The sequence below is a fragment of the Culex quinquefasciatus genome, chromosome 2 (genome assembly GCF_015732765.1).
Source record: "Culex quinquefasciatus strain JHB chromosome 2, VPISU_Cqui_1.0_pri_paternal, whole genome shotgun sequence".
Taxonomy (NCBI): Eukaryota; Metazoa; Arthropoda; class Insecta; order Diptera; family Culicidae; genus Culex; species Culex quinquefasciatus.
The window spans coordinates 98,105,704-98,130,048 of NC_051862.1; the positions used below are offsets into that span (position 1 = coordinate 98,105,704).

At 36.5% G+C, this 24,345-nt stretch overlaps 1 protein-coding gene across 1 annotated transcript in view; it reads left to right on the plus strand.

The window, feature by feature from the left end:
- LOC6050585 (zinc finger protein interacting with ribonucleoprotein K) overlaps positions 1 to 21,809 on the plus strand; it is a 40,246-nt gene extending 18,437 nt beyond the window's left edge. Inside the window, exons 2-3 of the mRNA XM_038257243.1 lie at positions 16,687 to 16,984; positions 20,217 to 21,809. Coding sequence (XP_038113171.1) covers positions 16,687 to 16,984; positions 20,217 to 21,518 — 1,600 coding nt within the window. The 3' untranslated portion in view covers positions 21,519 to 21,809. The remainder of the gene's footprint in view (positions 1 to 16,686; positions 16,985 to 20,216) is intronic.
- Positions 21,810 to 24,345: the final 2,536 nt, after the last annotated feature.

The following is a 24,345-nucleotide window of genomic DNA, read 5'->3' on the forward strand; positions in this document are numbered from 1 at the left end:
CTTTATGTAAATTTCCATTTAAATTTATTGGCAGAAGATGGAGGAATGTTCTTTTTCCCACCTCCTTCCAAATCTTCTTCTAATGTGGTCCTTTTCGTACGCTTTCCTGCGTGTGCCGTGCCAGCCGCCAGGCCCGAATCAAGTGCTCGAAAATTCCTCCGCAATGACGCTAATGCAGATTTATTGGAAATACATTTAGAGAATGCTGTTTTGTAGTCACCTTGCGATATTTTTTACTTCGTTCAATTCGATGGGGGAAATTTTACGGCAGCCTTTTTTGCTTTCGGAAAATTCTTCGACCTTCTCCCATTAGGGACAGCAAGTGACGATGAACAATTTGGTCATGCAAATTTAAATTTTATTGTTATGAACAGCGCTAATAGTTGAGCACTGGTGGACTGAATAAAATGGTATGGAAAATGGTTTTCCCTTACATAGTAGCTTGAAGATTCCTTTACTTGGAATGAAATGGAAAAATATAATAATAAAATTTCACGTTAGATTTTAAAAATAATATTCACCTTTGGAGGTGCAAGAACATTCATTTTTGTCTGACTCATGTTTTAGATACAGTCCAGAGTCAATTATCCGAAGGCCTTGGACAAAATGACTTATGTTTGATTGTCGAGCTTAAATATGACCCTGAAAACTATTCTAAAGTGATTCAGAATTTTTAAATTCTAGATGGTGGACAAAATGGCGGTGATGAGATATAAAAAATGAACATTGTAAATTAATAGGCAATATACCACACAAATTTTGAAAAAATAGGTCGTAGAACTTGAATTTAATTTAAATAGATTTTTATTGTTCATGATTCGATTATCCCATACAAACCTTAGAATAATCGAATTTAGGATGATCGAAATTTCGGATAATCGAGGCTTGGGATAATCGAGTCTGAGAGTTTGGTTCCATCAGATGTTTTATCGCAAATTAACAAATTAAATCTGCCCGCAAAATTTATAGTTTGAATTTAAAAACAACGTTCTTAACTGTTGATCTGAAATCTTTATCCGTCTAATAGCTTTAAAATCGTACAAAAATATATTTTACAATTTTAGAACTATAATTAGCACATGTCACCAAAACCACAAGTGTCCCTTATGTTCCGAACCTAATTCAATGACACATACGAGAAGAGAGCACCCATTTCACAACCCCTCGAGAAGTGACGCAATTAAATGAAAAACCAAAAACTTTTTAATTTGACCACACACTCGTAAAACGTTTCGCGCAAATTTCACACCGCGCTTTGTTTCTTACGTTGTTCAAAATGTTGCGCCCCTCGACGGAACGGAATTACAACTTGATGGCCCTGTCAATTTTTCCATTTTCGCCCTCTTTTTTCTTCTGCATCATAATTTGAACGATGTCATTCTTCCCCCTCCTCATGATTGTGAGCAATTTTGGTGTTGGTAGGCTGGCAGCGTGCGAAAAACTTATTTTCATAAATACCCAATTTGTGTAATACTACGGTTTAATTACGTAATTATAGCCAACATGACTTTTCGCTGCCAGCTTTTCCGACGTGAATTGAGCGTTCGGACCAAGTTGGGGGGGGTCTTTTCGTGTGGGAGGAAACGTTCAATAGCGAACTCATGACCTGCTACGGTTGCCTTTTGGAGGGGGAGTGTTTCGTAGGATTTACGAAGCCAACGCCTACTAAGAATTTGAATTTAATATTTAATGTTGATAGAATGAGAAAGGTTGATTAGCAGAAGTTCTATCCATTTTGGATAAATTCAAGTAAGAAATGCCAAATTCCAATTTACCAAAAGTACTTCATCATCAAAAGTGCCACCTAAAATTTATTCCGATTTTAAGATTTCTCGATTACCCAAACCTCCAATCCCCCAGCAACACGCTAATTCAATCAAAATGTAAATTCAAACTTCCTTCAACTCGTCACGCCGAGTGCCTTGCATTGAATTTATCCCTTTCTTACACACCTTTTTCCAACCCAAGAAGAAGACGAATCCAATAAAGACACTAAATCGAGCTCATCGCCTCCTGGGATGACATGTGCTTCCGGTCTCGTGTTCCAACTAGATTGGAACTTCTTTTCGCTCCTCCTGCAAGCAAAAGGGGCGTCAAAAGAAATGATTCATCTCTCGCAGCGCGTGAAAACTCATATTGATGTCCACTGCTTACGATTTTCCCCTCACAAACAGCATTCCTGCACATCTTTCCGTCCGATTGCAACGATTGACCCTCATTAGGAAGTTAATCGACCAGCGGCGATTAAGATGATTGGGGAAAGATAAAACTAGATTGCCGTTTCCGTCGGTTGACCCCGAATCAAATGATTATTACCCTATTCTCAATCGGTATCAATCGCACAGCGGCTGAGACGAACATGCAAAAGATGTACTGTGAAGGATAAGGAGAGACTAAAAAAATCAGGAGATTCAACTAAAGGAAGCTGGTCTTTTTCACATTTGACGGTTTCCAAGCGAAATCGACCACTCAAAATCCGGACTATCTCCGATCTTAATAAAACTTGCTGGATCGTTTGTCCTACTCAAATCAACAACTCCTGTGCACTCAGTTTAGTAATTCACAATGGCATTTGAATTTTAGGAATTCTTTTAGTTTTAAATTATTGGTAATTACACTTAAATTGAAAAAATCATATCATTCATCATACCATTCGAAAGAGTGGACAATTTCCCACTTTTCTTCTATAGACACCAAGTTGGAGCGAAAGCGTTTTCGAGTGGTTTGTAAATAAAAACCTTTTTTCGTTTTTTCTTTATTTTTATTTTTTTTTTCAAAAAACTAAATTACATGTTTGATTGAAAATTTTGTAACAGATCTCATTTTAAACTTAAAATAAAGTTCTGCTTCCGTGTTTTTGAGTCTTTCCTTGACGTACCAGTTTTAAATACATATAAAAGGAACGGAAAAATTACTAAAGATAACCATAAAAGGTGCACTTAAGGTAACATTTCCTGAATCACTTTTATTATGGAAAAATGATTATCTCACTCGTTAGTGTTGTTAATACCTGCAAAATTGTTTTTTTCTTTTTTTATTTTCCAAATTCATCTGGAAACATCATTGATTCGTGTTTATTAAAACTATTTGCGTAGATTTGAAGCTAATTATATCAAGAATAAATTTGCAGAATAAACATGATATTTCATCAAATCTCTGAAAAGTTACAACAATTTTTGTATAGAAAAGCTGTAAATTGTAAAATTCTGTGATATTTATTCCCTTTTCGTCCTACTATTACTTAAATTATTCTCAGGATGACAAATCAAAAATCCGGTGTTGGATTTTAATTTTATTTTAATTGTAGGAAAAAACACGTTGACAAATTATTGAACATCTTACAAAATTCTGCTAAGTGACTTACAACAATTTTCCAGGCAAACGGCATGGTGCTCGGATCGGCTTCATATCTTCGGGATTCTCTACCTAAAATAGTTTTATACATAATTTTTGTTAGGTAATTAGGGTGGTTCCTGGCACGTCAGGGTGTGCTTTAAAATGACAATTATGGCGATTTTGCACAAAAAAAAAAACACATATTTCCAAAAACAACTTGACATTGTTTAAACCAACTTAAGTCATCCGGTTTGTATATGGAAAGTGACTAATTTGGCTTTCAAGGAAAAATACGCATGATTTCAGTTTAAACGGCGTTTGGCAATGATTATTAAAAAATACTCAAAATGGTCATCTTTGAACCGCCCTGACACGACGGGAATCACCCTAAGACCCAAAAAAATGGAAAAAAATATTTGCAGATATTAACAACACTGACGAGTGAGATAAACATTTTTCTATAATAAAAGTGGTTCAGGAAATGTTACCTTAAGTGCATCTTTTTTGGTTATCTTTAGTAATTTTTTTCGTTCCTTTTATATGTATTTAAAACTGGTACGTCAAGGAAAGACTCAAAAACACGGAAGCAGAACTTTATTTTAAGTTTAAAAATGGGATCTGTTACAAAATTTTCAATCAAACAAATCAAATTTAGTTTTTTGGGAAAAAAATAAAGAAAAAACGAAAAAAGGTTTTTATTTACAAACCACTCGAAAACGCTTTCGCTCCAACTTGGTGTCTATAGAAGAAAAGTGGGAAATTGTCCACTCTTTCGAATGGTAATGGTAAAATTTTAATCAAAGGTTGTATTCAGCCTGATTTTTGGCTGTTTTTTTTATCGAAAATGAAAGTTTCGGCTTTTGGAAATATTTTCATTGAAAAGAGCGCACGATTTTCGTTAAAACACACTTTCGATCGATTTTTTGAACATCTGCTTCGAAAGATATGATTTTTTCAATTTAAGTGTAATTACCAATAATTTAAAACTAAAAGAATTCCTAAAATTCAAATGCCATTGTGAATTACTAAACTGAGTGCACAGGAGTTGTTGATTTGAGTAGGACAAACGATCCAGCAAGTTTTATTAAGATCGGAGATAGTCCGGTTCAAAATCGTATTTTTATAATCGATTTCGCGTGGAAACCGTCATTTTGCTTGGCTTTAGTGTAAGTTAACCCCAAACTGGCAAAAAAAAATTTAAAAGAAAATATCAAAAAACTTCGTGCTCAGGAACAAAATTTTCAAATTCCATAACATTGGCACTGTCAAAAATTGATTTTTGGCTACTTTAAGATTAAAAGAGAAAATGTTGAGCAAACTTGATTAGGTTGATAATTTAATTGTAATGACTCAACCTGATTCTGGTGACGATACTTAAAAAATGTTTGAAATTCACGAGATGAAGTTATAAACGTTTGGAGATCAAGTAACATTATTATAATTTAACGGTACACATTAAGCAGAGCTTTTGCACCAAGATTTTTATTATAGACATTTTAGTATCTTCAAAACTACGAGAACTATCGGTGTATATTTTGTTTATTCATCCCCTAAGGTACTGTCTACAAAATAATTTACAACAAAGTTTGTTAATTTTTACAATCAGGTTGTTGCAGGATTGGGTCCGTAAGTTTGAAAATGTTGGTCAAGAAGACAACAACTTCCTTGGTTGCTGTTCACCCGTAATAACGAATCTATTAATAATTAATTTCCACCACAATTAATCAACATTCATAAAATACAGGTAATGATATTGCGTTGTAAAGTCCAAATATACTTTAAAGTGATTTAAAAATTTAAATTCAAGATTGTGGCCAAAATGGTGGTGATAAAATATTGAGAAAATGGATTTGGTAACACAACTCGTGATTTTTGAAATTGAACGCATCAGTTTTATCAAGGTATGAGACATGATGGCTTCCTGAACATGCTGAAAAATTGACAAAATTTAATTTTAGTTAATTTTCTGCCAATGAACAAAATTGTAAATTTCGGGTATAAATGGTCTGAAATCATCTTAAGTATAGTTGTTTAAGATGATTCCATATCATTTATACCCGAAATTTATCATTTTGTTTTTTTGGCAGGGAATTCGCAAAAACCCAATTCTACTCATATCTATCATACCTTGACGAAACTGAAGCGTTCACTGACATCAACTTCAAAAATGTATACTTGTGTTGGTATTCAAACTATAGCCAATGAGTTATTTAGCTGATTTCAAGTCATTCTTCAATGAGTAAGGTAACGGAAGGAGTCGTTCGACTCAGGGGATGTTCAACAAGCGCTCGTTGCTGTCCCAACCGATTATTGCTGTTATTATTGCCGAATGTCGGATTTGGATGTCAGATACGCCCCCGCACACCACATGTAAAACACCTACTGGAAACACTTGTGCTCTTGTGGCTTTCCCAAAAAAAAGCCAACCGGTGGCACGTGTGTCATACGCCTTTTCCCTTGCAGACTTTTTTTAGCATATAGATGTTTATCACATATGAAAAATTGTAGGGATCCGGACTATCGCTATTCGTGCCCCAAATGCACCCTCTTAAGGTCGAAGTCACCCTTCAACCTTTTTTATTTTTCTTGAACTCTAGAATGCGCACAAAAGTTTCCCTTTTTTTCTTAGGGGAAATCATAAACTGTTGTCCTAATAAACACACTACCGCACACTCGAATTTCCGCAGAGCTTGGACAAATGTTCACGAGGGGGTTATCCAAACCCGCTTCATCCCCTTTTGCCAAGATTCGCTGAGCAGAAACATCTTGCGTGCAACATTTCAGAAACCCGGCAGACCGCTTGTCGCCTCCGGCCAGTCCGGGACCATTCAATTCAATCCACGAGCCGAAACTCGACCCAGGGCAGAGTTGGTTGGTCTCGGAAAAACTGAATTAATGTCGAGCCGGGGTCCCGAACCTGATTGCGATGAGGAAATTGCACTGAATACAAATGTTTTCTCAACGGCCTATTGATTTGACGAAAATTGTTCCCGAATTGATCGGGTTCGAGCTCTCTTTTGTTCGTTATGTCAAAATAAGTGAAATAAATAATTCATTAGATGGTAATCCTTGAGTGCGGATAGTGAGCATACAATGCCATGTGTGGGTGGTGAGCTAATCCGAAGACGACTGACCGGTGGCCAAGAGTACGCTGATGAGTGAGAATGTATTTGAAAGGTGTCCTGTCCTAAGGATCAATGGTACCTTCGATGAAAATAATGCTGACAGTTGTGTCAATAAAATACATTTTCTTTTAGGTAGATCTTGTCGCACGTGAAATTTGTCAGCCTTAAAATGTTCTATTTCAAACCTGAGAAACTCTTAAAATTTTATTCTACAGAATATATTTTTGCCTTCCTTACCTCAATGAGGAAAGGCTATAAAATCACTCGAAAAATGAACTTCTCTATTCGACCTCGTAGACCCACCTTCACGTATACCTATCGACTCAGAATCAAATTCTGAACAAATGTCTGTGCGTGTGTATGTCTGTAAGTCCGTGCACCGAAAAATATGCACACGATTATCTCCGGACTGGCTGAACCGATTTCGACAGTTTTGGTCTCATTTGATCCGTTTTGGGGTCCCACAAGACCCTAGTTAATATTATGAAGTTTAAAAAAGTACTTCAAAAGTTATGCTAAAAAAATGATTTTAGCTAAACTTCGGAAGATTATAAAAAGGGTGGTTTTTGTAAGAAAACCCGTCATGCTATATATTGTTAGAAAGGTATTTAAAAGACCTTTCCAATGCGTTCAAAAGATTTTAAATCAGATAATCTCATCAAAAGTTACGAGCACTTAAGTGTTATTTATACACTTTTCTGAGGCCGGATCTCAAATATTTCAATGAAAAAGTTGTCCGGATCGATCATGCGACTCATCGTTGGATAGGTAATCGAAAGACCTTTCCAACAAGCCTGAAAGATTTAAGATCTGACAACCCTATGAAAAGTTATGAGTACTTTAGTGTTTTTAATATACTTTTTTGAGGCCGGATCTTATTTATTTTGATAGAAAATAAGTGTTATTTATACACTTTTCTTAGGCTGTGTAGTGTATTCACTTTATAAATACGAGGAAGGCACCAACCATTAAGTAACGTTTTTCAGATAATTTTAATGTATATTTTTCTATTTGCTGAAAAGAATTACATACATACATACATACATATTTTTTTTTTGCTTTTAAATTGATTTATTTAAGAAAAACATCTTTACAATTTTTTAAGCTATCTCAAAAATATCGTCAATCTGCGTTCATAATTCCGAAGCAATAAAAGGCATCAATAATGCAACACATTTTCTCAATCTGGGCAGCATAAATTAGCAATATTTTAAAGCACGTAAATCCCCACTCCAAAAGAAATTTGTTTTACATCTGAAAACATCCCTCCCCTTCTTACGAATTCGATTCCTCAAAGCATATTCTCCGCATTTTTGAATGGCTTTTAATAATGTCCCGACAGCAGAAGCGTGAAGGTGATAAAAATAAAAGGACTTTTTTTTCGTTAGCCCACGACACTCTCGACCCAATCGGTTGATAATATTGCGCGGAAAAAAAGCGAAGGAGAAAAAAAATCAGATTCTCGCGCCTCTTGTACCACTTAGCAGCCACCAAATGTTCGCATTCTGCTCTGGCTGTCCCCTCGCCCTTTTATTTTTTTGAAGTGAAAAAACCCACTGAATGCGACATGACGAGAGGAAAATTTCGGGAAAATCCCTCCTACCTTTGGGTAAAAATCTGACACAGGACAGTTTGAAGGTGGTGGTGCAACAAGTCACATTAAATTGGATTTATTCAACCCACACGAGGAGGTGAGAAGGTGTGGGTCCACCCTATTGAACCTAGCTTTAAATATTTAATAGCACTTTTGAGCCCACCGAAGCGTGTGGGGTATGAAACGGTGTAGGGTAGAGTAGTCATCAATGAGACACGGGGAACAATGATAAAATGGCTCTCACAAGTCGTATTTTCAACCAATCAGGCTCATATTTGGGGGAAAGGTGTGTCTACTGGATACACGTCTGCCATAATAGTGGCTTTGGTTATGGACGCTCCCTTGACAAGTTATTCATAAATGTTTGATTCTGGGGTGTAAAAGTAAATTATGGACAAAAAATATTTTTTCGCTCGTAGGCTGCCATTTACACCAAAATTAATATTTCTTCAAATTTCTTTCGACGTTCCATAGGGATTAAGTTGGGCTACAATGTCCTTTCATTAGATTTAGCCAAAAAATAGAATATACCCAGAATCCAGGGCTGTCTCATTGTTCCCCACTCATTTCAGCCCATGGGTAACAATGAGACACTTTGATTTTTCTTCAATAAACTTTTCAAAATCGATGGAAATCTTTCAAAACATGAATTAAAAATGATTTTTGGCATATTTATAGAGTTTAAACTTCATTTAACCAAAAATACAAAGTTATTTGGTATTAATACATGGATTTTACAAAATTTAAATACTTTTTAGTGTAACTTTTGTTAATAAAAGTTTCATGTTGGCAAAATTGCTCTAAAATGTTCAAGGCAAGTCACCTGCAATGGAACAATACAAAAACAAGATGTTTTGCTAGAAAAATGTTGATTTTCGTAGAGTGTCTCATTGTTCCCCAGCTGTCTCATTGTTCCTGCCAAGTGCGTCTACAATAAGACAGTTGAATAACTCTGGCTGTAGACGTCAGATCAATCTCATATTTTGGTCAATGTTAGAACACATTAAAAGAAAGATAATGCATCTAAAAGCTCATTAAAAAATGCTGATGAAAAAATTAGAAAAATCGTTGAAAGTTTAAAACCAAAAGTGTCTCATTGATGACTACCCTACCCTACACAACACGTGGTGAAGGAGCTCCAGACAAATTTTGCTCGCATGATCGACTATTACATTGATGAAGTTAATGCCCTATCGTTTCATATTTTGTTAAAACATGCCACAGAGTAGTCATCTTGCTCTTGATGCACTTGCATTTTGGGCTATTTTGAGTTAAAAATGTTGGACACGAAATACCTGCCATTTTATGAAATTTTTTAACGTGTTTCTTGTATCTGTGCAGGGTTACTTTAAAAAGTTTAACCAAAAATTTGATATATTTAAATTCGTGGAATTCGTATCATTCACAAGTTTTAAGAATTTAACGAAAAAGTCGATTGAAAAAAAATATGATTTTGATGAGAAAAAATACTTCATATTACAAGTGAAGTTTTACAACATAATATTGCATTTGCTGTAATACTTCTAAAAATATTTCGATTTGGAACACAGAAAGCACAAATATGGCATACATTTGGCAATCGACCCCAAATGAAATCGTCCTCTGATGTAATACTATTATGTAAAACCGTCAATCGGATCAGAGATATCGCATCGGTGGCCAAACGCGCCGGAAGTAATAAATCCATCAACCGGCGGCACGCGATTGACGCCGTGATTGTTTGTATTTTTCATAAATTTGCCATTTTTCTTCGCTGCTGATCCTCTGGAGAGCCATCCCTCTTCTTTCTTCCACCCAGAAACGCTGGTGCGAATTTCCCTCGGAGCAACGGAATCTGCTTCGATTCGCAGACAATACCCCTGGGGAGAAGGCCACGACCTTCGTCGACTCTTCCACGTCCTTTTACAGCAACAACCTGTGCCACCGCCGAGGCCGCCGTCAGAATCTTGGGCATAAAAAGTGCAAATGATATCCGACGCCCCCTTCGATTCGAAGAAAACGAAGGAAATACAAAAAAAACAGATCCGGACTGACTTTTGGCAACCTAATCCGGTGTGGTGTTACGTATTTTGGCACGAGGGCACGTTTTACCTCCCTCATAATCGTCCCATAAAAAGATTACCAAGTAATGCCGTTTTATTGTGCGCGACAGTGCCTCTGTTGCATTCTTCGTCATGGATATGTATCAGGCAGAAAGGAGCTTGAATGCTTTGTATGTGAACATCAAAAGTTACTAGCGCCTTGTAACGAAGGCGACTTTGGAGTGTGTCAACTAATGGACTGGGAGTGACAGTTTGAGTGCGTTTGTAATGTGCCTTTTATTTTCGTTTGCCCATTTTCCGATTGCGAATAGTCATTTCAATAAAGAGCATTTTGCTGGATTGTCGTGCTATTCGATTCGATATTATCAATGGAAATTTCATGGAAGATAAGTTTGCTGCATTGGTTATTTGAAATTAAATTCACTATTTAAAATATCTTTAAGACAATTGTTTTTAAATTGTATGTGATTTCAAATTGAGTGAAATTGTTGTGAAATTGATTTGATATTAAACCTAGCGAAGTTCAAAAAAAGTGCTCAAAAATTGTCACAAAAGTCATAATTATAACATTGAGTCATCCATAAACCACGTGGAAACTTTTTTTCGGAAATTATAGACCACTTCCTTCCCCATATGGACAATGGTCTATTTAATAAAAGGCGTTTACTCCAATGTGATAAATTTTGAACAAGAAATATAAACCTGAACAAAATTGCTGAAAACAATAAGCTTTAACATTTATGATTTTCAGTTAATATTTATTGATCACTCGATCAGTGTAAATCAACTTATCTGAGTGAAAATGGAGGGCATATTTAAAGTTCCAATGTAAAACATTAGAAAAAATATCCTTTTCTGCAAAACTTTACTCTAAATTGCTACGTTTGAATAACTCATGTTTGAAGGATTTCTTTGGTGCCGTAGTGCCGTAGTGGTGCCGTAAATGTCGTAGATACCAAGATAGAATCTTGACTTTTTTCTATTACATCCAATAAACAAATGTAAACATTGAGTTTATCCTGCTTAATCCGATGGACACTGACACAAGGTGTGAGAGGGATACACTCAATGTTTACATTTGTTTAAAGGAGCTAATAAAAAAAGCCGAGAAATGTTTAAATAATGCCGTTGCAATTTTTTTTTTGAAGTTTATGTCCCTCGGCTCTGATCAAAGTCGAGGGTGGAGGGGGGGGGGGAAGCATTAAAAAAAAATTTCATGAAAATTTAGAATGTTTTCAAAGGAGTTCAAACATGCTGAATATGATTATAAACTCGGGAAAATGCATTTTAACTGGTTTTCAGTTGATTTTACTTTAATTTTCATTAATAATTTGAAGTTTTTCGAAAATAATATTTGTTTTGCCCCCTGATTTTTCAGGCTTTAAAGGGGGGGGTTAACAGTTGCTTCAAAATTTGGCTTTCATATTGTGTAAACAAAAACATCAAGTTGACGAGCAATTTTTTACGAAATTTTGTGGCCGGTGTAATTTTGAGTTTATTAGTTCTATTTTCTGAGTAAAAATGTGGAAGATTGAGCGCTTTTTTATTTTAGTAAGAATCCATACAAAATATTATTAACAATATATTTAAATTTTAGACAACTTGTTTTCAAATGATTATTTTTAACTATTTATTTTGCTGTTATTTCGGTTTCCAATGCATTTTTTTTATATTTTGCTTGAAATGTAATTTTTACTGAAAAAATAACGTTTATATTTCAATTTAAATTCAAAAATTACATTGAAACCTTTCAATATGATCATTAAATGAGATAAATACATTACATAAGAGAAAACAATATTGCCGTATTGGTATTTTTATTTTTTACTTTTTTTCCAGTAGTACAGTTATAATGCATTTTGTGATACTTTTTGTTTCAAATTTAAAAAAAATGCGAAATTGAAAACTTTGAAAAATAAAATTTACTACCTTATTAGAATAAATGAAATATAATTACAAAACTATAAAATCAAAGTATAAAAGCGAAATGTCAGCAAGTTGCAGACAATTTTGTGATAATGTAACTGTTTTTAAAGCGCGCTTTAATGATTTATTATTATTTAGAAGCATTATTTCATTTATATTGAAATTATAAAATCACCTTCTTTAGCAAAAAAGTAAAATAAAGCTAAAAAATAAACATGTAAGCCAGTGTTGTCCAACTTTTTTTCACCCCGCGATTCAGGTAGGATAGTTTTGGAGCAGTGCGTGGCGAGCTGGAAACAATGTTTTATTAAATTTTAAAGAAAGAATATAATTCAGTAGGGGAACTTCATCTAATTCCAGCGTGGTTCTAAGTTGAAATTTAATTAAAGGTAATTAAAAGCGTTTTCAATTGAAATCGAGCGATAAATATCTCAATGAGAAGTGAGCAAGTATGTCTCTATCAAAAGTTTTGCAAAATTAGTTGTTTAAATAGTGAAAATCAGCAAATTGGATGGAGTTAGGAGCGAGTGCTTAACCTGCCAAACATACGAGAATTTCCCCTAGTATTGCAAATAAAATTGATATGGCTTGGTTTTAAGAAGATATAAAACAAGATAAAGAAAACTCTCTAAAATCAATGCTTATTTGAGTTGTTTCAATGATTCAATTTTGAATTATTTAAAATTGTATTGTAATTGTTTTTTTTCTGTTGCAATGAAATACTTAAATGAAACATTAATAAGCGTTTCAAATATTCAAAATCAAAAATCTTTTATCGTAGATTTGTTCTTAGATAGTTTACTAACATTTTTCCAAAATATGGTGTAATTTGACGGACTCTACCGACGGACCTGGTGGGTCTCGTGGCGCAGGGGTAGCGGCTTCGGCTGCCGATCCCGATGATGCTATGAGACGCGGGTTCGATTCCCGCCTTATCCACTGAGCTTCTATCGGATGGTGAAGTAAAACGTCGGTCCCGGTTTCTCCTGTCTCGTCAGAGGCGCTGGAGCAGAAATCCCACGTTAGAGGAAGGCCATGCCCCGGGGGGCGTAGTGCCAATAGTTTCGTTACCTTAAATGGCAATCTTTTGAAAGTTGACCCAATCTCACCCCTTAGAGGGGGTGACATAGGGTCAAATGAAACTAAAATGATGCTCAAATACAAAGATGTGGTAAAAACAAGTCATCCAACAGTGTTTCTTGTTCGAGGGAATCGTATTGACATGCTAAAATGTTTGAAGTAGTGGGTACTTTTTGATCAATTCCAACAAAGGTTAAAAAGTTGATTTTTCGAGGGTTCATTTTGGACAAAAACGAACCTCAACATAAGACAGCTGCAAAAATGACAGGATTTGTTCTAGAAACGAGATTTTTTCAGCAAAATAATCTTGAGGTGTCCCTTGCACAACCCTTTTAACAGAATTTAGTTTTTTTTTAGTTTTAGTTTTTAGGGTCAAAAAATACTTTGACCCAATCTCACCTCCCAGACCCAATGTCACCCCCCACTGACGGTATTTAATTTTTTTAACGATTTTTTTTCTTCTGGTCATAACTGTGAAAACATCTCAAAAGAAAATTAAAATAAATTTTGAATAAAAACAGTTATGTTTGAAAAAGAAAAAGCAAAGTCCAAATATTGATTGCTAATGCACCAAATTATATAAAAAAAAAACTCTAATTAGATTATAAATGTATTTTTAATCTTAAGTTTATTTATTAAACATGAAAAGCCAAAATGGACAATCATATAACAAGTTTTAGAACAACTTCAAAATGTGTCTTCGGCCGGATAAAATGTCTGGGAATGAAAGGGCTAGAGGTTGAACAGCCCTGATATAAACCAATGTTAGCTTACACCGAATCAGACCCAACCGACAAAAAAAGAAGTCCCGTAACAGTACCTTCCGCATCCGAAATTGATTTAGCATGATTTGCATGTGAAAAATTGTTCCTCCTCACTTTTCACTGGTGTGCTTTATTGCGCCACTTGCGCAAAAAGAAAATAAAGGGGGAAAACTCTCCCGTTTTTCCCTATGATCTGCATCCCAAATTGCACCTCTGCGCGCTTTTCCTTCAGATGGAAAATTTATTGGTACATCTTTTTCAAATAAAAAACAGCGACGAAGAAAAAAAAACGTCGCATATATTATTTTTCACCGGCAGAAGTGCTCGCAGAACAAGATGATTACAGTGTTTATTATAATTGCCTGAGTTGTGTATTTTGCAGTTTGTTCTTTCGCGTTCGTCACAAGGGAGCAATTTTTCCACGTAGCCTCGCGAAGTTATTTATCACCCGTTTTTCGGAGAGGGATGGGTGACTTTCTCCTTTGCTGGTTGACATTACTTGGGAATTAGCATTTCTTCTGTTGATAACTCGCCACTTGCTGCTAGAAGGGTTCTTGCCAAGTTAACTTCTGGATGTTTCTTGTAAGGAAACATCTAAAAATTTGTTGCCGAACAAAAAAACAGCATTTTTATTGCCATTGTTTAATCGAATTTGCATTTTACTGCTTTGGTAGGAATGGAGAAAAAAATTAAAATTCACAAATTCCTCACACTAGTACTTCACGTTCCATTAATTAACGAAAGGTTGAACTCTGGGCACCATCCGAGGGGCGTCAAGAGGAATGTCTTTTAATTTAAAAAGCAAATGGCAAAAGGCGAATCGTCTTAACGAAAAAAGTACAAGAAAAAAAATCGCCCCGTAATGCGCCCTAATAAGAAGGCAGATCCCGCTTACTAAAACGACAAATTATTGGATTTGAACCCTCCTTTTTATGTCCTGGAACTAGTGAAGGAGCAGAAAAAAAATCGCACCCTTTTGCCCAAGGGATGCTGCAGGCAGACCAAAGGAGCGGTTCTAGAAAATAAGGAAAAAAAATTAAGATGAAAAATTCCTCCATAATTCAGGAGGCATCCAATGTGGGTAGACCAACACCAACTGGAATGTAATATCGACAGCAGTAAATTATGTATCATTCTTGTCCCATTTGGCCACTGACTGCTGCCAACTTTACCTCCCCTCACACCACAACTCAAACCATAAATCATCGTTCAACCATGGTGAGGACGCGATGCCGGTATGTTTTCCGTGTGTCGTATTCCCGAAGGGATTTGGCACGCACATTTTGGGCGCTGTTAATTATGATGGGCTGGCGGAGGGTTAATTTGTACCAACCGAAATCTATTACGTCCGCAAATTTGTTGGTTTTAATCAAATCAATATAATCAGGGGCAAAGGTGTAAAGGAGAGTGGGGAGACTTGATCCCCTTTTTTGTATCGCACATAACTCTGTCAATTTCCCACAAAACTATGAACTTTTTGCATGATTTGAAAGCTTAAACATTCAACTATGTTTGGCTGATAGGATTCGAATCATGCCAAGCGTTTTAAAAAAATATTTTAAACCGGCATTTTCAAAATGTTGGGGATAATTCAACATTTTTAAGAAATCTTAAGCACAATGTTTCTTATTCATCCAAACTTTTCTTTAAGTTACAGCAATTTCACATTAAACCTGTACGTTTGTGCTCAAAATATAACAAGTTTAGCATGCAAAATATTTAAAAACTTAAAATTTTCTTTTTTAGTCCAAAATTGAGCATGTTTACAAAAGCTGGTAATTTTTGTTTACAAAACTTTTGAAAAATGTTTCAAACTGCAGTAAATTATGTACAACTATACTAAAGGAAACTATGTACGAAAACCCAGCCCAATTATTTAATCCTGAGGCTGATTCCAGTGAATGTAAAAATGCAGGGATCAAGTCTCCCTAAACGCACTTTTTTAAACAATTGATTGTAAAAATAGTATGACGATAAATTTAACGTCAAATGCGTAAGGGTTTTGGAGTTAATATGTTTATTAAACAATTCATGTATAAAAAATATTTTTTTGAATAATTTTTGAGTGTTTTCTATACTTATCAACACAAAGAAAAAAGATCACTTGAAAGTTTTTTGCAGCACTTTTGAGAAATATGTGTGTAACTCAATCTAAACATTTTTTAATTTTTTTCTTTGATTTCTACAATGAATTTTAGTCAATTCCGCAACACTTTCTAGAACAAAGCTAATTGTTTTACCCACATGCTGACGAGATACAGGCTTGGGATCAAGTGTCCCCGGGGATCGAGTCTCCCCACTCTCCCCTAAGGGTACCAAAGATAATGCAATGCCTTTCATTTTTTTGCTAGTTTGTTCGATTTTAAACAAACTGCATTTAAAAAAAAATCAAGATTAAATACTGTACATTGATCAATACACCACCTTTTAATTTTACTTTCTCAATCAAATATGATTAATGGCTGCTCTAGATTGAAATAATCGCAACGCGATTGTAATATTATACAACGGTCAATCGTGCTAAATAGGTTTATATCGCTCCCTCAGGACAGGGCCAAAACAATAATGCAACATTAGATTGCCTTCAATCGTCCCCGTGTCCGGCACGGCCTGGTCTGAAGAAATGGATGACAAAATTATACGATTACTCCCTAGCTGCTCACCGAAAAAGGGCAATTTCTCCCAAAATCCCGAAGCCCAAAGTCTAAAGTCACCCGAAATGATATTAAATTTATCCTTAAATGGTTTCTGATGGTCATTTATATGTGTCATATTTCATCGTTTTCCTTCTTCTTTCCCTTCTTCATTTTCTCCAACAGGCTGTACCTCGTGTACGTGCCACATACGGTCGAGTACACACCTGCTGTCCAGTTTTCTACGCTCGAGTATGCCACGGTGGAAGTCGTTAGCGACGTCCGAGTTCCGCCGGATGGTGCTGTTGCTTCGCCGCTGAACCTGCTGCTGGACGATGAGCCGATGGCCGGGAATGCGGTTCTGCAGCAGCTGAAGGTTGCGAAACGATCCGCGGACTTGGCCTTTGGAGAAGACGCGTTGGAAGTTACGATGGAACGGGAGGATAGCTGGAGTGACAGGGACAGCTTTAGCTTGTCGATTGAGGTGAGTTGGCTATGGTCAATTAGCTTATTGGGTAAGGTTTTTTTACAAATAGGTACTTCGAATAAATTTTAAATATAATAGTATGTTGACAATTAATGAAATGGTAACTGAAGGTTATTTTTTACTTGTTTCCTTCAGTTGATTTACTCGATCCGAAATCACGTATCATAGGCAGGTTAAAGATTTGGTATTCCAACCAATAAACTGTTATCACTCTTTAAACAAACTATTTTGCGAAACCTTTTTTAGAAGCTGATCTGTTCATTTTGATGAAAATATTCACAGATTTATAAAAACTCGCCTAATATTTGATAAAAAAAAACTCATTACTGGCTAAATATTCAATTTTTAGGAATTGAAGTTGAGTTCTTCTAAATGTCAAGAATACTTGAAAATTACAAAAACCTATTCCCAGAGCTTTTTTCATGACATTATTATTAGGGTTAGTGAATTTTCACGATTTCGCAAAGAGCGTGAAAATCATGAAATTTGAAGATTTCCGTGAAATTTATCAATTTTCTCAAATCAATTCATCAAAATAACAACATAATAAATATTTCATTCATAAAGACCTTTAAAGTAAATTCCATTAGATTTAAATTGAAAAGCATATGAACCATTCGAAGAATTCTGGAGTTTTATTTTTTTTTTTTTTTGAAAAGGTCCAAAACCAAATTTCCAGTCTTTGCTTTTTGGGTGTTTTTGAAACCGCCTTGAGTCAGGGGTATTAAAAAACACCCAAAAAGCAAAAACTGAAAATTTGGTTTATTGGGCCTTTAAAAAAACTCCAGAATTGTTAGCAAAACAAACATTAACATGAAATAGATACAACATTTACTGATAAGTGAATGCTGCGAATATTTAAACAATGTTAACAAAAATCATTCAAAGAAGAAAAAAATATTCTCGGATTTTTTTTTAAATTTTGTCGCTTTCAACCAAAACTTGTTAAAATTGACTAAACAAGTTATTGAGATTTTTTTAAAGATTGCACAGATTTTTTTAAGTTGTAGTGATTTATTTTTAGAATTCATTTAAAAGCAAACATTCCTTTAAAAGTAACAATCAGTGAAAATAGTCGTCTTTCCTTTTTCCGTTCAATGATAGAACCGGAGGAGCAAAAAAATAGATTGAAACATGTAATTCCATCAGAGAAGAGGAAGAAAAAATTTGAGAAAATAGATTGCTATTTACTTGATATTAAAAACAATAGTTTGTAGTTTTCCTTTGGAAACTAACTGAATTTAACATTTTTGTCATTCGTCGTTATAAAAATTTAACTTTCAAAATTCAAATTAAATGATATTGAAAGATATAATTTTAAAAGAAGTTGATAGATTCAAACTTTTTTGCCTTCCTCGCCTCAATGAGGAAGGGCTATAAAATCATTCGAAAAATGAACTTCTTTATTTGACATCTTAGACCCACCTTTTTTTTCTTCACAAGATCTGACAACCCCATCAAAAGTTATGAGCACTTAAGTGTTATTTATACACTTTTTTGAGGCCGGATCTTAAATATTTCGATGAAAAAGTTGTCCGGATCTATCATGCGACACATCGTAGGATATGTAATTAAAAGACCTTTCCAACATGCCCAAAAGATTGAAGATCTGACAATCCTATCAAAAGTTATAAGTACTTTAGTGTTTCAACAAACTTTTTCTGAGGCCGGATCTCAGATATTTTGATAAAAATATGCGAGGAAGGCATTAGGTGGATTAGGTAACGTTTTATCTTTAAAGTCACATTTTAAGAATATTTCAGATTTTTTCTGAGGCTGTTTGATTTTCACGATATTTGATTATTATTTAAATTGAAAATTTTCGTGGAAGTTATTTTTTTGCTTTTTGATTTTAAATAAAATTTTGAAGATTTAGTTACGAACATTAAAAAGGCAGCTCAATAAATGACAATACGCATGCCTAACATTTTTTTTTTCAAGATTTTTTTCATTAATCATTTTTTTTTGTCACGTTCAATTAAGTCAATTAAGTTAAGATTTTTTAAAGTTTAACATGAAATTTTCATAGTTATTTTAATATTTTTCACGTTCCGCGAAATTTCCGTGAAATTTGGTGTTTTGAAACTAAGGTCCCCGTGAAATTTGCAATTTTTGAGCGTGAAAAATCACTAAGCCTAATTATTATTTTTGTCGATTTTTGTCCGGCCTCTTTTAGCCTAGAATAATACGATTGTAAAGCACGTTTTAAAGTATAAATAAATTGTTTAATACAATTTTTTTGTTTAGTTTACAAATAAATTTGGTTTAAATTGTATGCCTCTCTATTCTAGAAGGTGAAAGGATTATTTGGCATAAATAAAAGGAATGTAAAGTGTTATTATTTTGCGTTTTTTGTAAGATTTTCAAAATTTCTAGTGTTTTAATAAAACATCAATATCATTTAATTATCAAATAAACCAAATCCAAACTATTATAAACTTGAATAGCATGTTCAATTCAATTAGAATTTAAATACAAACAAAAATACAAAATATATAAAAAAAATCTATTCAAAGTGTTTCATACCTTTTAACTTAACCAGTTTAAAATAATTATCAAAATAAATTTATTTAAAAGAATTTCATGATACAGTAGTTGTTCGGTAACTGGGCTGAGAACGTAGCCCAGTCACTGAATGCTACTCGCTAACTGCAAACGACTTCTTTGCTTATAGAAAAAATACCGTCATCTGGAGTGAACCGGGACTGCAGTTTGAATGGGGACAGCAGTGTTTAGAGCACTCAAAGGTTTTAAATTTGGAAATGGATGTACACATTTTGATGGTCTGAGTCTGTTCTATCCGAAACCAACCAGAAAAATCAAAATATTGTGCTCTGACATGGTTAAAACTGCTGTCCCAATTCGCCCCTTGTGTCCCAATTCACCCCAGTTGACGGTACCAATCCAAAACCTAAATTACAATCTTTGAACGATTAATTATTTTTATTTTTTTTGAGGTATGAAATATTCGTATGATTTCAAAACCATCCAAACGAATTAATATTTAAAATTTTCGACTTATCAAACAAAACATGTTGTTTTGTCGCTGGTGTGTGTGTGTGTGTGTGTGTGTGTGTGTGTGTGTGTGTGTGTGTGTGTGTGTGTGTGTGTGTCAGTTATGGTTTTTTATTTAGACATTTATTTCTTATCCAATATTTTTTTCTTCCTTCTAAATTTATGTAACTCTTCAACCACACCTAATTGAACCAAATCTCTTCTCTTATTCCAGACCACCCCCACCTCTTCACCCCACTTCCACCTCCGCGAGTCTTCACCTCCTCTGGTGGAACCCTTCGCCTGCTTGGATCGCGTGCCGCTAAAAATCATCCAGGACCAGGACTCGCTCCTTGCGGACGACGACTCGCGGACATCCAGCATCGACGAGGGTATCGGCCTCAGCACGACGGACGATTCCGGCGACGATCTCAACAACAACAGTCATAACCAAAACAACTGTCGGGAAGAAGAAGATGAAGAAGGAGATGGGGCCGAAAAGGACATTAATTCAGCGCTTATCAAGAGCAAGAAAAAGCGGAAGACTAGTGGCAATAAATCATACCAGTGTGAAATTTGTGAGGAGATTTTCGGGAAGAAAAAGCTGCTCCGAGAGCATCTGGACCGGCGGCATCCGGGGCAGGTTCTGTCCTCGCACCGTTGTGGAATATGTTTCAAGTCTTTCAAGCTGAGGTCCAACTTGAGGCAGCACGTGAGGATTCATACGGGGGAGAGGCCTTTTCGGTGCGACATCTGTGGGAAAACTTTTGTCCAGGGCAGTGCGTTGACCGTCCATAAGGAGTTGCACAAGGAGCGGAAGGAGTACAGCTGCGGGGTGTGTAAGAAGGACTTCAAGTCCAAGTTTGCGTTTAAGAAGCACGAGAAGGTGCACAGCGGCCTACGTCCGTTTATCTGTGATGTCTGCGGGAAGTCTTTTACCCAGAGTTGTAATTTGAAGGCGCACTTGCAACTGCACAGTGGAAACCACGCGTTCAAGTGTGGCACGTGCTTCAAGACGTTTCGATTTAAATCGCATTACGAAGACCACCTGATGACCCACACCAAAGAGAAAAAATACTCCTGCGGCAAGTGCGGCCGGAACTTTGCCTACAAAAACTCATACCAGCGGCACATGCAGCACATCCACCGAATCGACGGCGACGACGACGACGACAACGGCCGGTCCCAGCAGCACCAATGTGGAGTTTGCGGTAAAACTTTTCCCAAATTAAGCCACCTTACGTTCCACAAAAAGGCGTCCCACCGCAAGGGCAGCTCGTTAATCTGTGAAATTTGCGGTTTGGTGTTCCAGAAGGAGGCCACCTTGGTCCGCCACAACGAGACCGTTCACGGTTGTTCCTCCGCATCCTCCTCCTCATCATCACCACTTCCCAGCCAAAGACTGTTTAAATGTGTCATCTGCAGCAAATCCTTCGACGAGGAGTGCCAACTGACAACGCACTTTAAGCTGCACGAAGCCGACGACTGTCCCTTCCAGTGCGGGATGTGTGGGATCCTGAACCTGAACCAGGCGTAGTAATTAGGGTCGCCCGGGAACTTTATGCACTCCCAGATAAGACAAAAGGAAAGTGTTGTGATATGTGTAAATACATTAAAGGGATACAACCATTTAGATTAGGATAAGATTATTTTTAATTATGCGTTCCCTCGCAAAGATCCCAACCGAAGGTGGAGCGAAGAAGAGCGCTTTTGGAGCGCGCAGAACCGAAAGGAAAGGATAAGGACCGTTTTCAAGCAGCAGGGCAATAATTTCATAAATTCAAAATTACAATAAAGAACGTATTAGTCATATCCTCTAATAACCGTACCCTCTTGGCTCTGGTTTTATTTTAATTTAATAAAAGCGACATTTCCTTCCGTTCCGAAAGCCTTCCACCGAAAGAGAGATTAGAAATCCCGTCCGCCCCTAGTTCTCTGTGTTTGTGCAAGTTTACTATTCTTTGTACTTTGTTCATATGAATAATCGTTTGTGTACGCTTTTTTTGTGACCCACGTAGCCATTTTGGCATTTTGTCAAAACTATTGACATAGGTATTAGCATGTACGGGTCAATTTTGCGGGCATTTCAGGGAATGATCCCCTAAGTGTACTGAGCCCGAATCCCATATATCAGCATGATTGATTGCGACAGGACCTGGCGCTTTGACTTTGAATTTTAAGTGGGATTTAACCCGTAAAATCGGTTCGTTTCGGTTTTTGCCAGATTTTTGCCCTTTTCAAAAACCTCATGAGCTCATAGTCCGTGTTCCAGGGAACAACTTTGCCGAAGAGTGCGAAAATGTTACATAATTTATTTACAGTGTGTTGGAGTACGCCGTACCGGTGTGGACGCCGTATTACGCCGTCCATCAGCAGAAGATCGAGAGTATCCAGCGTCGGTTCGTAAGGTTTGCAGCTCGAGTGTTGCCCTGGAACGACCCTGTGACACTGGCACCCTACACGAATCTGTGCGCTCTGGTCGGCCTGCCAACACTCCAACACAGAAGCAGGCCTGCAAAATGTTTTCAACCCAGCGTACTCATGAAGCAAACCAAAATGTCAGTTCACTGCTAGCATGTGACTGTAAGCCTACTGTGTCCGTTCAACCACTGCCGCCTGACTCGTGCCGGTCGGCTGCTGGAGAATGAGAGACGTGAAAAAATGAGCTACACTCACTCAATTCGTGTCGTATGACTGACTCGTAAAATCCTCTCTAAACACTATTCTGACTATTTTTAAACAGTTAAATGGTTCTAGACTGTACAAAACACTGAAAACAACCATAACTTATATTCAAAATTACATTTCCACGCATAAATACCAACTTTTTGTGTAAAAAACTTGTTTCTTTATATGTGTGCGTGCAACGTCGAATGAGCGTTGGTCGCATTGCAGCTGCTCAGTGAGCTAGGGCACTCACGACTGAGTCGGGTTTGTTTATGTCACGATTTTGCGGTTCAGTGAATGGATCTGAAAAAATCGTGTTTGCGTCGCCGATTTTCGCGTCAGGACCCCTGACATTTTCAGCTCTGCACAGAAGAGTTCTCCTTCAACGACTGTTTGTGTTTGACGTCTTGCGGAACAACATTGACTGCAGTGACCTACTCGAGGAAGTCCACATCCGAGTTCCCTCAAGAGAACTTCGGAACCATCAGCTTCTCGACATACCAAGGCACACGACGAACTACGGACACCACAACCCTCTTGACGCCTGCTGTAATAAGTTCAATCACTCGACTATTTTGGAAAATTTTGACTTTAATATGTGTAAATCTGTGTTTAGAAGTAGAATTTTGTTGCTTAGTTAGTAAGAAACCCTGAAGTCTGCAAAGATGATAAATAAATAAATATAACACCGGCGCAACATCAACTTTTCTTCAAGCTTTTCTGGCAACACTTCTGCTTGGTTGCATGAGCGTCGCAACGCCTGCCTAATTTTTTTCTGCAGGAGCAGCAAGTGCAGCCAGAAGAGAGTGTTGATGTTTCCAACGGCGGTGTTTTAAATAAATTCTGAAACATGTTGAATAGTGGACGAATCATTACGCACTCGTCGGCGGACTTTGATCCAAAAATTCTACAAAAATCAAATTTTCAACCCATTTTTGGTCTTTAATAAGCATTGGAATGAAGAAAGAAGCGATTTAAGGAAAATTTAGGTTTGGAACTTTTACTTGTTTTACTTTCCCAATATTAAAAAAAAATGTATTTTTTCTGGGTCAACTTTGACAGTGTTAAAAAGTTTCCTACATTTTATGTAAAAAATAGTATGCAGTATTTTCCTCGACAATTTAAATGGTATCAGTTTACAGTTTAAAAATTAGTACTCAATCAATCAATTATTCGCTCTACAGCATTGCCTTGGCGTTCTCGATTGCGAGATTCCTACTCGAAACTAGGTGTCCGAAGGCTTGATTGTTTAGGCAAATGCAAATCTTTTTTTACACCTTAGCATCCATCCATCTCGGGATTCGAACTGACGACCTTTGGATTGTTAGTCCAACTGCCTACCAGCGACTCCACCGAGATAGGACCCAGGGAGACGACTCCTACACCTGGATTGAGCTAACGACCTAAGCTTTTTTTAAGGTTAGTCCGGGGCCAACATTTACTTCCCGTCCGACGGAAGGCGTGATCAGACAAATCTCGTCTCGAAAAATGCCACCGGGACCGTCTGGGATCGAACCCAGGCCGACTGGGTGAGAGGCAACCACGCTTACCCCTGCACCACGGTTCCCGGCAAAAAAATAGTACTAAACATCACTTATGTTGGATATAAGTGCTGTAATTCCATTGCCAAATGCCGGGTGCCTCCATAATGGAGGCCTTGTCAAATTTGTTGGCCTCCAGGGTAAAAACTAACGTTG